This window comes from Grosmannia clavigera (genome assembly GCF_000143105.1).
Source record: "Grosmannia clavigera kw1407 unplaced genomic scaffold GCSC_113, whole genome shotgun sequence".
NCBI lineage: Eukaryota > Fungi > Ascomycota > Sordariomycetes > Ophiostomatales > Ophiostomataceae > Leptographium > Leptographium clavigerum.
In genome coordinates, this window is record NW_014040831.1 from 1,542,293 (window position 1) to 1,554,822 (window position 12,530).

Sequence of the window (12,530 nt, forward strand, 5' to 3'; positions counted from 1 at the left end):
TACTCCGTAGAATACAAACCCCAGATTAACGGGATTCGGCCAATCGTCTTGGCCCTAATCTCAACCCTGGCGTACTTTTCCTGACCGACGTTCCAGCTACCCTGATAATGGACCGCTTCTAGGTGGGTGCTCTGCCGCTATGCACCCGTGTAGCGTTGTGTGATAGGTGCTTCGTTCTAGCTGCCTATGTAAGCCTTGCTGTACTTTCCCATTGTAGGAAAAGCCCAGCTCGTTCCTTCCCTGTGTCCACTAATCCGTTCTGCCCACCATCCCACCTTCCATCGCATCGCAGCCCCACTTTCCGCCACATTCTTGGCCCCCGGTACCGTTTTCTTTCAGTTTTTTTTTTTGCACACCGCCGGATTGGGCCAGAAAAGCTTCGGCGTGCATACAACTCGCAGGCTGGGACTGCAGGGTGCTTTGTTAGGCAAAAGCTGCAGCCCAATCCCCAAGAGTTACAGCCCAAGATGATATATCCAAAACAACTCTCCGGTACTTTACGAACTTGTGTCTAGGTTTTTTTTTTTCCTTTTCTTCTTGCTTTGAAAAAAGCTTCGGCATCTGGCTGGGTGTCCAGCTCTCCAGCTTTGCAAGCAGCTTTGCTGGCTTGGATTCGCTGTGTGAAGCTGTGAAGCTGTGATCTTCGGTAATGCTCAGTGTCATTATCTGGACCTCTGATTCGCCCTGACACATGCCCCTCCCCTTAAATCGTCAACGCCGGTCTACGCATGTGTCCCGCTCCCGCCTTCGACTTGTTCGCTGGCTTCGCCTCTCTTGGGTAACAACGTCATCCCCCCCTCCTCCAATATCGCGCCTGCGTCTCGACCTTACCGTCAAGCGTAAACGGCGATTTTGGGACGGAATCCCCCTCACCGAACCGCAAGGATCCTGATAGAAGGCGAAAACAGCACCCTGGAAAACGGGGCCAAATCGCATCTGGCCGTTGCCCCGTCCTGTCCCATCTAGCCGTCTACCAGCTCACAGAAAAAAGTGACCAGCGAGGGCAGTGCCGCATTTGCGTGCATGCACACAGAGACACGCATACCCACTACCCCCTCCATAACGAGCCAACGGGAGCCGGCCGACTGAGATTTTGACGTGGCGGGGCTCGAAAACGCACAGGATCATCTAGAGTCGACCTTCCAAGGCAATTTCTCCAACCTGTTCCATCCACTCGACACCCCGGCCAAGGCCTACTTTTGCCCGCTTGGGGAAGGTCCTGTCAGCCCGTCACACACAGCCATCAGCAGGGTTCACGCCTTGCCTCAGCTTCGGCTTACTGCCTCACCGCCCTGTACTTTCTCACATCTGTCTCGCTCTCGCTTCATCACTCCGGCTCTTCTCCTTCTCGCCCAGGCTCTGCCCGACTACTGCTTCCGGTGCACATACCTCGATCAAATGGACCCCCCGGACGGATACAAGTATCAAAGCTGTGGCCGTTGTCCTCTCGTCTGAGGTGCTAGGAGACTGATCCTAGCCGTCTGACACACAAATACGGAAGCCAGAACGAACCCAGCGAGCGAGAGGCGGCCTTGCCGCAAAGACTTCTCTGCGAGCCGGCCGGATATGTTAGGAAAGCTCTTCAACTTCACGGCCGGCGCTGGCTCAGGCTCTGCCGCCCAGGCCGGACACCCTATGATATCCCCCGAGCCTGTTTCGTCCCTGGAGTCGGTGCAAGAAGATGCCCATTCCCGGAATCTGCTCTACCCAGATACACAAGCCCTGTTCCAGCAACGTCACGACCAGGTGTTTCCGCTTCCAGGCAGCCCCCACCTGATCACCTCGACCCTCGCATCTGCCTTTGACTATGACAGTGACATCGACCTGGACATGCGAGACGTCCGCGTTTTGGTGATGCAGGACGGGCTCAGTTCCATTCCTGCAAGCCCTCTCTATGACTCGCAGCCACCGCCCCCTCTCCCTACTCCTGCTGTTCCAGACCGCCCCTCCACCATGGCGGGCCTGTCTCATATGAATTACAACCTGCAGGACTCTGCTCGCCGTGTGCCCCCATCCCCTCGAAAACCGAGTATGGGCCATTCCGTACGCCCCCTTGTCATCCAGCCGGACAGTCCGCAGCTACGTCAGAGCGCCACCTTCGATCGCAGACCGTCTCTGCACAGTCGCAGCCAGTCTCGATTGGAGACCGAAGCCCACAGGGCGTACCGCGAATACACCGACGAGCTTTCAGTGTTCTCGGGCTGCATTTTTGGCAACTCCGAGCTTCTCGCGTACAGGGGAACGTCCACCAAGGTTCACATTCTGCCTTCGGAAAACCGCTCTGACCTTGCATCTACCATAGTCCATGATGGACGTGGCTCTCTCGGTCGATCCAGTATGCGGTCCAGCAAACTCTCCCAGTCTTTCTCTTCGGAATCCGCCGCTATGTTTAGTCCTCCGCCTAATTCCTCCACGTCATCCGTTGCTACCAGCTCTCTGCGGACTGCAGATCGAAAGAAGGTTCTGATCACGAGGCTCTTTCCCGTCTCACTTCCGAGCGACGGTGCGACAACACAGCAGAGCGGGTTGCCCGAAGAGCCTGGCAGCGCCGGCCCTGGCTACCCCTTCCCCACTTACACTGACGACGGACTCCCTAAGAAGAAGAAAAAAGCGCAGCTGAGACAGAAGCGGACTCCCATGTACGCCATTGCCCTGATCATCAATTTGCCGCAGCCTCCGTCGCTACAAGCCCAGTCCACAGCGCATCCCCGGTCAACCTTCCGCGGTCCCAGTTCCTACTCGGAGCAGGATTCCTTCCCCTCGTCCTACGGCTCCGGGCGGCGAGTAGGTTGGGGAATGGGCTCAACTTCGTCAGCCACAAACGGCCTCGGAATCGACGTGTCCGCGTCTGACAGCCACTCGACAACAGTCTTTGCTGGCGCATTCAATGCTATGACTGACCTGGAGGAGAGGATAGATCCTATAACCCAACACTGGGACATTATCATGCGGGCACTCACTCAGATGCAGGGGGTTGTGTCCATGACTGTCTCGAAACTCCTGAGAGCCTCGGACATTTCTTCGCCAGATCCGTATCCTCCTTCGATGGTATCACACATGTCCCGAACGGCTTCTTTCAGTGGGCGGCGGGGTGATGACGGAGGAATGCCGATGAAGGCACCAAAGACAAACGCCAAACTGGTGACACTCATGCCTAACGCGTTGATGGACGTGGATCGTATCTCTCTTGAGTCGGACAAGGCAAGGCTCCGCATCGCAGTTGGCCTTCGCGCCTTGAGGGTCGTTACTGGCCAGAACCGGTGGGAGATCTGGCGTGAAGAAGTGCGCTGGGTTGCGCGCTGGGCCCTGTCTTCGATTGAGCAACACCAGCAGGTTTCACGAACACAGCTGGACATACATCCGGACGACTATTTTTACAGCGCTCTGACAGTGTTTCTCGCCACACACCCCGACTGGCTAGAGCCACTATGCGCTGCCAGACACCGCAAAGGGCATTTGTTTCTGCAGTCTGCCAAGGGGGACGACGTTGCACTGCCGGCCAGGACTGTCATTGTGTCGCAAGACAAAAACGCTGCCAGGCGGCTCATCTTCCTTTTCTCCGCCTTTCTCCCGGCTACCCAGTCTCTCTCCGGTGCTATCCGAACACACCGGCCAAGCACTTCGATGTCCTGGGGAGCGCTCTCTCAGTCGCCGCCGACGACGTTCATTGTGCCAGTCACTAAAGAAGAATCGCTCCGACGGAAAATCAATCGCCGCGCCGGTGGCCGGAGGTCTTCTCATTCACGCAACCTCAGCTTCCAGGGACAGGGCAGCAATAGTGCCGGTACGGGATATCGTTCTGCTTCCATATCGGGAACAGGCCCTGTTCCTCCCTCGCTGCAACACAGCACGAGCAGGGGCCATCACGAGAGGCGGCCGTCCGACACGGCATCGATTCGCGCACACAACCTTCCCATTTCCGGAAACGACTTCAACACGCGGAAGAGTAGTGCGGCGACAATGGCAACGACCTCGGACACGACAATTCCTCATTTTGCCATGCTCCAACGCCTTGACTCGTTCTCGTTTTCCAGACCTGACAGTTCAGGCAGCGCAGCAGAAGATGATCTAAAGCGTGCACTTCGGCGCGGAGACAGTACTTCGGGCCAAACTGGAAATTCTTTGCACCATCAACTCCAGGCCAGCCTCTCTGGGCCGGGTGCCGGAATGGACTCGCGGAATCAAGGGTCGCGCTGGGGAAGCGTGCTGAGCGGTCTCCTGAGCGGCCGGCGACGGGATTCGACGAGCAATACGGGGGCATATGTTCACAGCCACACTGCCTCGACCTCTTCGAAATGGGATACATTTGGAAGACGGGACAGCCTAACAGCATCACCACAAAGCAGTACACCGTATGAGCCAGGCAAACAGGCGGCGCAACAGTCAAATGCCACTGGCAGTGGCCAACCGCCAAGTCCGACGATGGCAAACATGGCACACGACCGTTCTGCACCGAAGTTGTCGGAGGAGGACGCCGATCCACATACACCCCGGCTGCATTATGACAGCCCCAAGGCGGGAAACAGTCGACAGGGCCGGACAGACTCGTTCAATGGAACTCCTGGCCCAATCGGTGCATTTGACTCGCCGGTGAAGACGTCAGTCAACCCGGAGGACGGTATAATTGACGTGGATATTCAGTTTCCGGATTACCTTCGGTCATTTGAGACAGCAGTCAGCTCACCTTCGAGCAGCGGCTTCTTATCGACGCCAGGGTTTGGGTCGGGCTTTGGATCCGGGTTCGGGAGCGGAATCGACTCGTTCGAACAGTTTGGGCGCACATCCGTTGACGGGGACCTGCCGGCAAACGTGGCCGGGTGGCTCCAGTTGTACCACCCGGACTTTGCGCTGCAGGCGATTCCCCCACAAAGCGATCTCCTGGTGCAGGTCAAAGAGTCCCTCCGCAACGAGCCGACGCCGGAAAGCTTCCAGGCCGAAGGCTATCAGCGAAGCAGCGAACGATGGGTGGACGTGTCCAGCGCGGTGATTGTGGACACGACGAGATGGACAGTCTGCCGGCTGCGGTACAGCAGGCTCATCGGAACAAAGGCACCGGGCGAGGTAGTAACACCGACCAGCGGGACGGACTCGTTCTCGTCGCCGACAGCCACTTCGCCGAATACGACGCCGCAGCAAGAAACGCAGCTGGAGGAGCGGTTCACACAGGAGTACATCACTTCGGGAGACCGAGACAGCATGCTGGCAGAAGCGATTGAGCGTGTGATTGCACAGGGCGTTGGGGTCGGTGGTGGTACGACCGATAGCCTTTCGGGAGGTGATACTGCAGCCGACAGCTCCAATTGCTCTTCTCGATCGGCGAGTGCTTTGCGCGGCCGCAGAAACAGCGGATCGTATGGACCTGAGGATATCACGACTGCCGCACCTCATCATATGCTCTTCGCGCCGGCGACACACAATGCATCACAAGAAGTGCCGCGTGGAGAGTGCAAGACGGTGATTCTGTCTGCTCTGGGAGAAATTGTGCGTGATGCTTTACAGGGCAGCGAGGCTGCTGACAGCCCACTGGAAGAGGACCATCGAGACAAGGATACCAGAGGACGGAGTCTCCTCAAGGAGGCTGTCAGGCAGTGGTTCGAAGGGGTTGACGCTGGAGATGCATAGTTTCGTATGCGAAGCGAGGGTCGCTTACTACATTCTTGGCGTTGACGCAATTTGGTCTGCTTTTCATGTTGTTCTTCTTCGTTCGTTTGCGTTCTTTTTGCGCTCTACAATCTTTTCCTGCTATTCTTTTTTATTATAATTTTGCATTTTTCTTTGTAAGCAAGAGCTGGTTGACGGCCATGACGAAAGGAAGCCATACGGCTAGGACGGGAACACTTTGATCTATAGGTTTATCAGGCGTTGGAGCCGAACAGCACGGCAGACAGGGTGAGATATTAGCGGAACGTTGCCCGAATATAGCGGGAGTAATAGAGATGCGAGCGAGTAATCTCGTGGGTTAATAAGCATGACAGTCTGATTGTGGGCGTGCCCGGGGGTATCGTGCAGCTAGCCAACTATAATTATTGCAGGTCGGAGATGCGTGGACAGCTCTGAGCGGCTGTCGCTCTCACAGCTCCTTTTCAAAGACATCGTTGAGGTAGTCGACAAAGCTTTGGCGAATGCGTGGTCCTGCGAGCTTGCTAGCGCCCTCGAGGCCAATGCCGCCACGATTGAGGCCAAGGAAGGCGCGACGGAGACGCTGCAGCTGGGCTAAGCTAACCTGGTTGCCTGGCAAGTGGACGAGCAAGTCTTTGTCAGCAGGAATGGGAACGATGCCGCCCTCGCCGTCCTGATGTTCCTGCTGGTAGGCGACGACGCGCCGCACGACGTCCTGGGTCTCGCGGTCGAGGACGTAGAGGTAGTCGCCGCCGCCGTCATTGCCGCGCTGGACGGCCACCATGTTGGGCCGGACGTCTTTGCGCGGGCCATCGCCCGCGACGGCATCCCAGATCTGGCCAAAGACGACGCGTGCTCTGGCCTCGTCGTCATCCCAGGTGAGCACGAACAGCGGGCTGTCCCAGCGGGTCATTCCATTGGGCTCCTCGTAGCGGAAGACGAGGTTGTCCCAGTTGGCTTGGGCGTAGGGTTTGGCACCGTCCGTTTCCGAGCTTGGATGTCCCTCTTGCTCCAACCTCTTCGCGTTAACCTTGCGCGCCTGCTCAACACTGCAGCCGATCTGCAGGACAGCGTGTGGCGTCCGCACGTTCTTAGCCTCGCACGACAGCTGGTAGCGCCAGCCCTTGATGTAGTTGAGCCCGTCCAGGACGACAATGTCGCGCGGCGAGAGCACCCGCTTGACCGCCCCATACAGCGCCGCGCGCGCATCTTTCTCGGACGCGTTGGCTGACCGCGTGTGTGCCGGCAGCGCCGGCGGTGACAGATCGTAGACAGTCCGCGAGATCGAGAGGCTGTCGTCCGACACCAGGTGCAGCCGGTATTGGGGCGCAGTCCCACGGCTCGCCGCACCCGGAAGACCTCCCTCCACCGACGGCGTCGACTGCTGGGCGATCCGATCGGCAAGGTAGTCGTAGAGCTGCTGGGCCCGCGTCGACTTGCCCGACGTCGGCAGGCCAGAGAGAATGATGAGCTGGTCGGCGATCGGCCACGGTCAGCGCTGGTGTTCAAGGCGCAGCAAGGCCCACGAACAGCCGCTGCGAGCCCGCAGAGAAAACAGTAGATCAATCGGGATCGCTGGTCTTACCGGCATAGTCTTGCTCGCTTCTCGGCATGAGCTGCGCACAGCTGCCAGAGGTGACGTCTTTGCCTTTTTGTGGAGGGGGAAAATCGCATATATCAATAGCCCCACAAATTATACGTTCTTGCAAGACTTATTATGGACAGCCTTTTAAGTACTCGTTATTAGTGCTATTTGTGCTAAAGACATTTTAATAATTGCTACCAATCAAAGAAAGACACTCTAATCTCGACGCTCATTGACAAAAGAAAGAACACAGAAGGAGCTGCAACCCTAGACTAATTCTATATTTGGACGCCGTCTCGACTGTCTATGCGCACGATTTTGGGAATGTCTCCGGTCATGTCTGCTCAACTGGGCACGGGAAGAGTGGGAATGATTGTGAGGGCGTGTCTCGTAGTAGTAGTACCGCTGCGAGCTCCCAGACGGCCGTCCTTTCGGTCTGGCTGGCCGGTGCTCAGGCCAGCCCTCAGACCGGCTGCTTCTGGAGCTGGAATCCGCTGGCCTGGTACGATGAGTCAGGATAGGTCGCGAGGGTGTGTGTCTGGGAGCTGTCGGACATGGCGGCCTGCTGACTGACCCGCTGGCGGCGGGAGACGTACACGAGACTGAGGCCGACGGCCTCGAAGACGACCACGGCCACGATTTCCATGATGGTGCACATGACCAGAAGGTACTTGGCATAGTGCGGGCCGCTGTTGTAGATGCGGAAGTTGGCGTCGGCCGTGTCGAACGCGGCCAGGATGGCGTAGAGCAGCCGGACAAAGACAAACGGCACGGCAACGGCGATGGCGGCCAGCAGCCGTTTCTCGCCGGCCGGCACATCGCCGACGCGTGTGGCCAGCAGCAGCCCCGACAGCAGCAGCAGCACAAAGCCGCCGATCATACAGCCGACGCCGCCCTTGGTCTCGCCCGAGACCGTGTATGTCAGCGGGCCGCCTTTGCTGACGGCGTCGCCGATCTGGCTGCCCATCTTGGTGCCGCCGACGATGGACAGGATCAGGCCGACGACGACGAGCACCTGCGTGACGTGCAGGCTGCGCAGGTTCGGCATGGCCGGCCGCCGCTGCTCGGCCAGTGAGAGGTACACGCGCGTCATTAGGCCCAGCATCGTCAGCAGCAGCGGCGACAGGCCGATGCTCTGCAGCGTCTGGGCGCCCACGAAGAGACTGACGTTGTCGCGGTCGTGGATCGTCGCCAGCTCAAAGGCACCGCCCATGATGCGCGTCAGCGAGAAAATGACCAGGTACAGCCAGCCAGAGCTGCGGCCGAAGCCGTGGCGCCACGACAGCAGCACCGCGATGAAGAGCGACGGTACATAGAAGCAGATCTGCACGATCGGAATTTTGTTCAGCTCCGATAGGGCCATGGCGTTGTGTGTGTTGATATTGGTGTGGATGTGTGGTGATGCCAATGTAGAGATATATACGTTCTTGTATGCCTTGGGTTTTGGGCTTTCGCAGACACAACCTGATTTGCTGGCTATGGATGCAGGTCTGTCAGTCGACAAACCCAAGGCGAGCGCATGCTGCCGTTATATAGGAGAACGAGACACCTCACTCGTCGGCCCAACATGTCAGCCGGCACAACATCAGACACGCAAAGCCACTTTGAGTCTTCTCCGTGACGATGCAAAGCGGTCGTTCTCGCATTCGGGTCCTTCATTGGGATTAGCTACGCTCTCCCCGCGTTGCAAGGCTGTGAGTTCAACTGGCACTTCTAAGCCGCCGAGACTAGTCCGTTTCTGGTCAGATTGTGCGAATTGTCGAAATCGAAATGAGATGGACTCGACCAGACCCAATCTGCCGGAGAGATGACTGTTAGTACCCGTTTTCGGCTGACAGGTGTGGAATGTAGGAAAATAAAGGGGAAAAGACAGACGTTCCAGAAAAAAGGACATTTGGCTTAGAGCCTAGAAACAGCGAAAGTGTGGCCCAGGCACGCTGCAGTCAGTAAACTGCATGTAAAAATAAGCTTTTGGCCCTTGTTCATCAACGATGGAGGTCACGTGTCCGGACAGCCCCCGACGCCCAATTATCCGAATGCGAGGGCGCAGCAAGTCGTTCTCGCAAATGATGTGGCTATGCTGTGAATATAGTAGGCGTTTTCGTAGCGTATCAGTGCGTTGCTGTTCTCCTGGCTGTTCTCGCACAATGTTCCCATTTGCACAGCAGTACGGCGTATTGCGGTAGGGGCAATTACGACCAACGGCCAGTTGCCTAGAGAGGAAGTTTACATCCAAGCTCGTGCATCGCATGCTTTTCTCTGTTCCGTAGTGGGGTCTTTTCCCCTCCTTGTTCTGTTTTTTCTCCTGTTCTGCCATCCATCGGCTTTAGCTTTTACCATGCCGTTTACCCCTAATGTGTGCGTTGCGAGATACTTGGAATGGGTCGCTCTGGCTGCTGCCATTGGCTTCGCACAGCTTTCCCAATTGGATTAAGCGAGCTCTACCAATCACCGTCCGCACCCTCGGTCCCGAGAGAGATGTACGAAACAGACGTCCAACTTCCACCAGTGTTTTCCCCATTCGCAAGCGTTTTCCACTTGCAACTTTGCTCTCGGTTGTGGAGATTGTGGCCCGGAGATTCTGGTGTGAGATCACGCTATTCCGAGATATCTTACTAGCCTTCAACGGCTGGCTTTCACTACATACACCCTTGCCTGTCTGGCATTAGCCAACAACCACACATCCGATTAGAACACCTGGAATTTTATGCGGCTCGTCGATTCTGCACAGCTCATCAAGGCACCAGCCCTACACGGCTGGACCTCTGGCGCGGAAGTCCGGACCTCACAATCGGTACTTCATTTGGCGGACCGCCAATAGGCAGCGCCAAGCCTCCGTTCATCTTATATGGCAACGTTGCGGGAGTTCCGGCTTGAGAACCTACATCGTACAAGATCTTCAGTGACTGCTGCTAGGGCTGATGCCTCCGGGCAGATTACCCAACTCAGCGAGCACTAACCTGTGCAAGGCACATGCATCTCATTTCCGAATCAGCCACACCCGTTCTGTCAATGCCCCTTCGAATCATACAGACACAGACACGCAATACCCAGCTTTTGCTCCCTCTTTGCAACATGGTCTACTGCGGCCCGCCCTCGAAGGGCTGCAGCAGCTGTCGAGACCGGAAGATCCGTGTATGTCACGCTTACCTTTTCCCCTTCAACCGAAGCGCAGACTGACATCTGCTAGTGTGACCTGAAGGAGTCTAGCTGCGGCCAATGCGAGAAGCGACAACAGACATGTCCTGGCTACAGGAACATGGTCGATCTCATGTTCCGCGATGAAAGCTCCCATGTCATCAAAAAGGCACAGGCAAAACAACAGCGCCGGCGAACTGCAGCGGCAGCGACCACAGACTCGGGCCGCTCTCCAGGGGGAGAGTCTGCAGCGTCTGCTTCTTCTTCGTCTTCGACAGCGAAAAGTGCCGCCACACCGGCTACCCCCACCGTCCAACCGATGCCCCTTGCACTCTTGACCAGAGGTGCGCAGCTCAACAACGCCACGAGCGTTCAGCACAGAGACGGGAGCAGGACTACGTCCAGGAGCCGGGGTGCGATCAAGGGCAGCCCATCGTCCACAACTTCCAAGACTCGGTCGCCAGTGCGAGACTACAGTCCGCTTTCCGAGTCACACACTTCTGACTGGCCAGTTGCTCCGCCCATCACGCGAATATGCAGCCTCGCACCGTCGTTCCGAGAGCGAGGCACGGCCTACTTCTTCTCCCGTTACGTCACCATCGATGAGAACGCGTTGCACCAGCGATTCGATTTCATCTACGACATCTGGAAGCCTGGCCCAGCCACGTGTGACAGCCAGATGGATGCCGTGATGGCCAGCATGGCGGCGGTCGGCCTCGGTGGCCTCTCCCAACTGACGCACTCCAAGGAGATATTCTCTAGCGCACGTGAGAGCTACGGGACGGCTCTACGCCTGGTCAATGCGGCTCTGAAAGACCCGGAGGAGGCGGTGAAGGACACCACCATGCTCTGCGTCTTAATACTGGGTGTCTTCGAGATGATGGCCGGCCCCGGAAAGATCACCATGAAGGCCTGGTACGAACACATCAACGGTGCGGTTGTGCTGGCCAAACTTCGCGGCACCAGCCAGCTTCGCACAAATGCAGGTATCCGCATGTTCAACATGTTGTGCCAAAGCGTGATGATAGCGAGCATGCAGAAGCGTGCCCCAATGCCTCCAGAGCTTATCTCTTTCCAGTCCGAACTGCTCTCTGGCTCCGGGACGGAGGCCGTGTCTCGGGGCTTTAGCCGGATAGCGCTGTCGAAGCCAATTTTCATGATGCTGCAGATGCGCCACGATGTGCATGAAAACCTTATCAACGGGCTGGACGGCATGCTAGGACGCCTTGAGGCGATTGACAGCGAGTTTACGTGTACAGTGGGCAGCTTCCCGGCTGTCAACCGGTTCAAAGTGCTGCATGTGACGCGGCCACATCGAGCTGTCTTCCGCAACCACTGCCACGTTTACCGAAGCACGGCGGTATCATCGATCTGGAACCTGCTGCGCGTGGTGCATATACTGGAGCTGGAGTTTGTCTTGACGACGATACAGCGAAGCTTTCCGGATGTGGGCGAAGCCGGCGAAGGGGTTCCTGCGCACTACTTGCGTCGGTACTGCAAGGCGTGGACGGATCTGCAGTCGGTCACGGATGCGATTGTGGCCAGCGTGCCGCAGCATTTCGGACTGCTGAATCTGACCAGCCCGTACTTTGACACGCTGAAGCCGATGGAAGCGAGCCTGAGCCTGTCGGACAGCGTGACGCTCTTGACAACGGTGGTGAAGCGGCCACCAAACAGAGTGGTGCCATCGCCGCCGTCTTCGGCAAGCTCTGCATCTGCCACGCCACCTTTGCCGCCGGACGACTGGGCCGAGAGCGACGAATACCAGCCAACCGATCTGAACGAGCTATTCTTCGACGATGGCGGGCCAACGCTAGAGAACCCGACGCGAGCGCGGAGCGACGGCGAGGAGGCAGCACGGCTGATGCTACTAGCCTCGTCGACAAATGGGCTGGTGTGGCCTCTATTTTGTGTGGGCACCAGCTCTGTCTGCACGCCGCTTCTGAAGGCGTACGTGGTGGAGCGGCTAAACGCCATCTACGACGAGACTGGCCTTAAGCAGGCCAGCACGCTTGCGTCGATTGTACGCAACCGGGAGCTGATCAAGTCGCCGTGGCTGAGGCTGCCGACAAGATTAATCAGCACTTTGTCGATGGAGGTGGCGGTCTGAGGAAGACCTGGGTCTGGGATAACGGACATGGCAGGGGAACGGGGAAAGGTAAATTTACACGGATGCTGGCTCTGTATA

At 57.4% G+C, this 12,530-nt stretch overlaps 4 protein-coding genes across 4 annotated transcripts; 2 read left to right on the forward strand and 2 right to left on the reverse strand.

Moving 5' to 3' along the window:
• Positions 1-1,566: 1,566 nt before the first annotated feature.
• On the forward strand, positions 1,567-5,622 carry CMQ_3941 (uncharacterized protein; the record flags this gene model as incomplete). The annotated part of the gene is made up of 1 exon (XM_014319879.1): positions 1,567-5,622. One exon carries the CDS (start codon positions 1,567-1,569, stop codon positions 5,620-5,622), a length of 4,056 nt encoding a protein of 1,351 aa, XP_014175354.1.
• A 448-nt stretch (positions 5,623-6,070) lies between these two features.
• On the reverse strand, positions 6,071-7,210 carry CMQ_3748 (RNA polymerase 2 elongator complex subunit; the record flags this gene model as incomplete). The annotated part of the gene is made up of 2 exons (XM_014319686.1): positions 6,071-7,090; positions 7,205-7,210. 2 exons carry the CDS (start codon positions 7,208-7,210, stop codon positions 6,071-6,073), a joined length of 1,026 nt encoding a protein of 341 aa, XP_014175161.1.
• A 457-nt stretch (positions 7,211-7,667) lies between these two features.
• On the reverse strand, positions 7,668-8,567 carry CMQ_3877 (uncharacterized protein; the record flags this gene model as incomplete). The annotated part of the gene is made up of 1 exon (XM_014319815.1): positions 7,668-8,567. One exon carries the CDS (start codon positions 8,565-8,567, stop codon positions 7,668-7,670), a length of 900 nt encoding a protein of 299 aa, XP_014175290.1.
• A 1,712-nt stretch (positions 8,568-10,279) lies between these two features.
• On the forward strand, positions 10,280-12,452 carry CMQ_3304 (c6 zinc finger domain containing protein; the record flags this gene model as incomplete). The annotated part of the gene is made up of 2 exons (XM_014319242.1): positions 10,280-10,339; positions 10,395-12,452. 2 exons carry the CDS (start codon positions 10,280-10,282, stop codon positions 12,450-12,452), a joined length of 2,118 nt encoding a protein of 705 aa, XP_014174717.1.
• Positions 12,453-12,530: the final 78 nt, after the last annotated feature.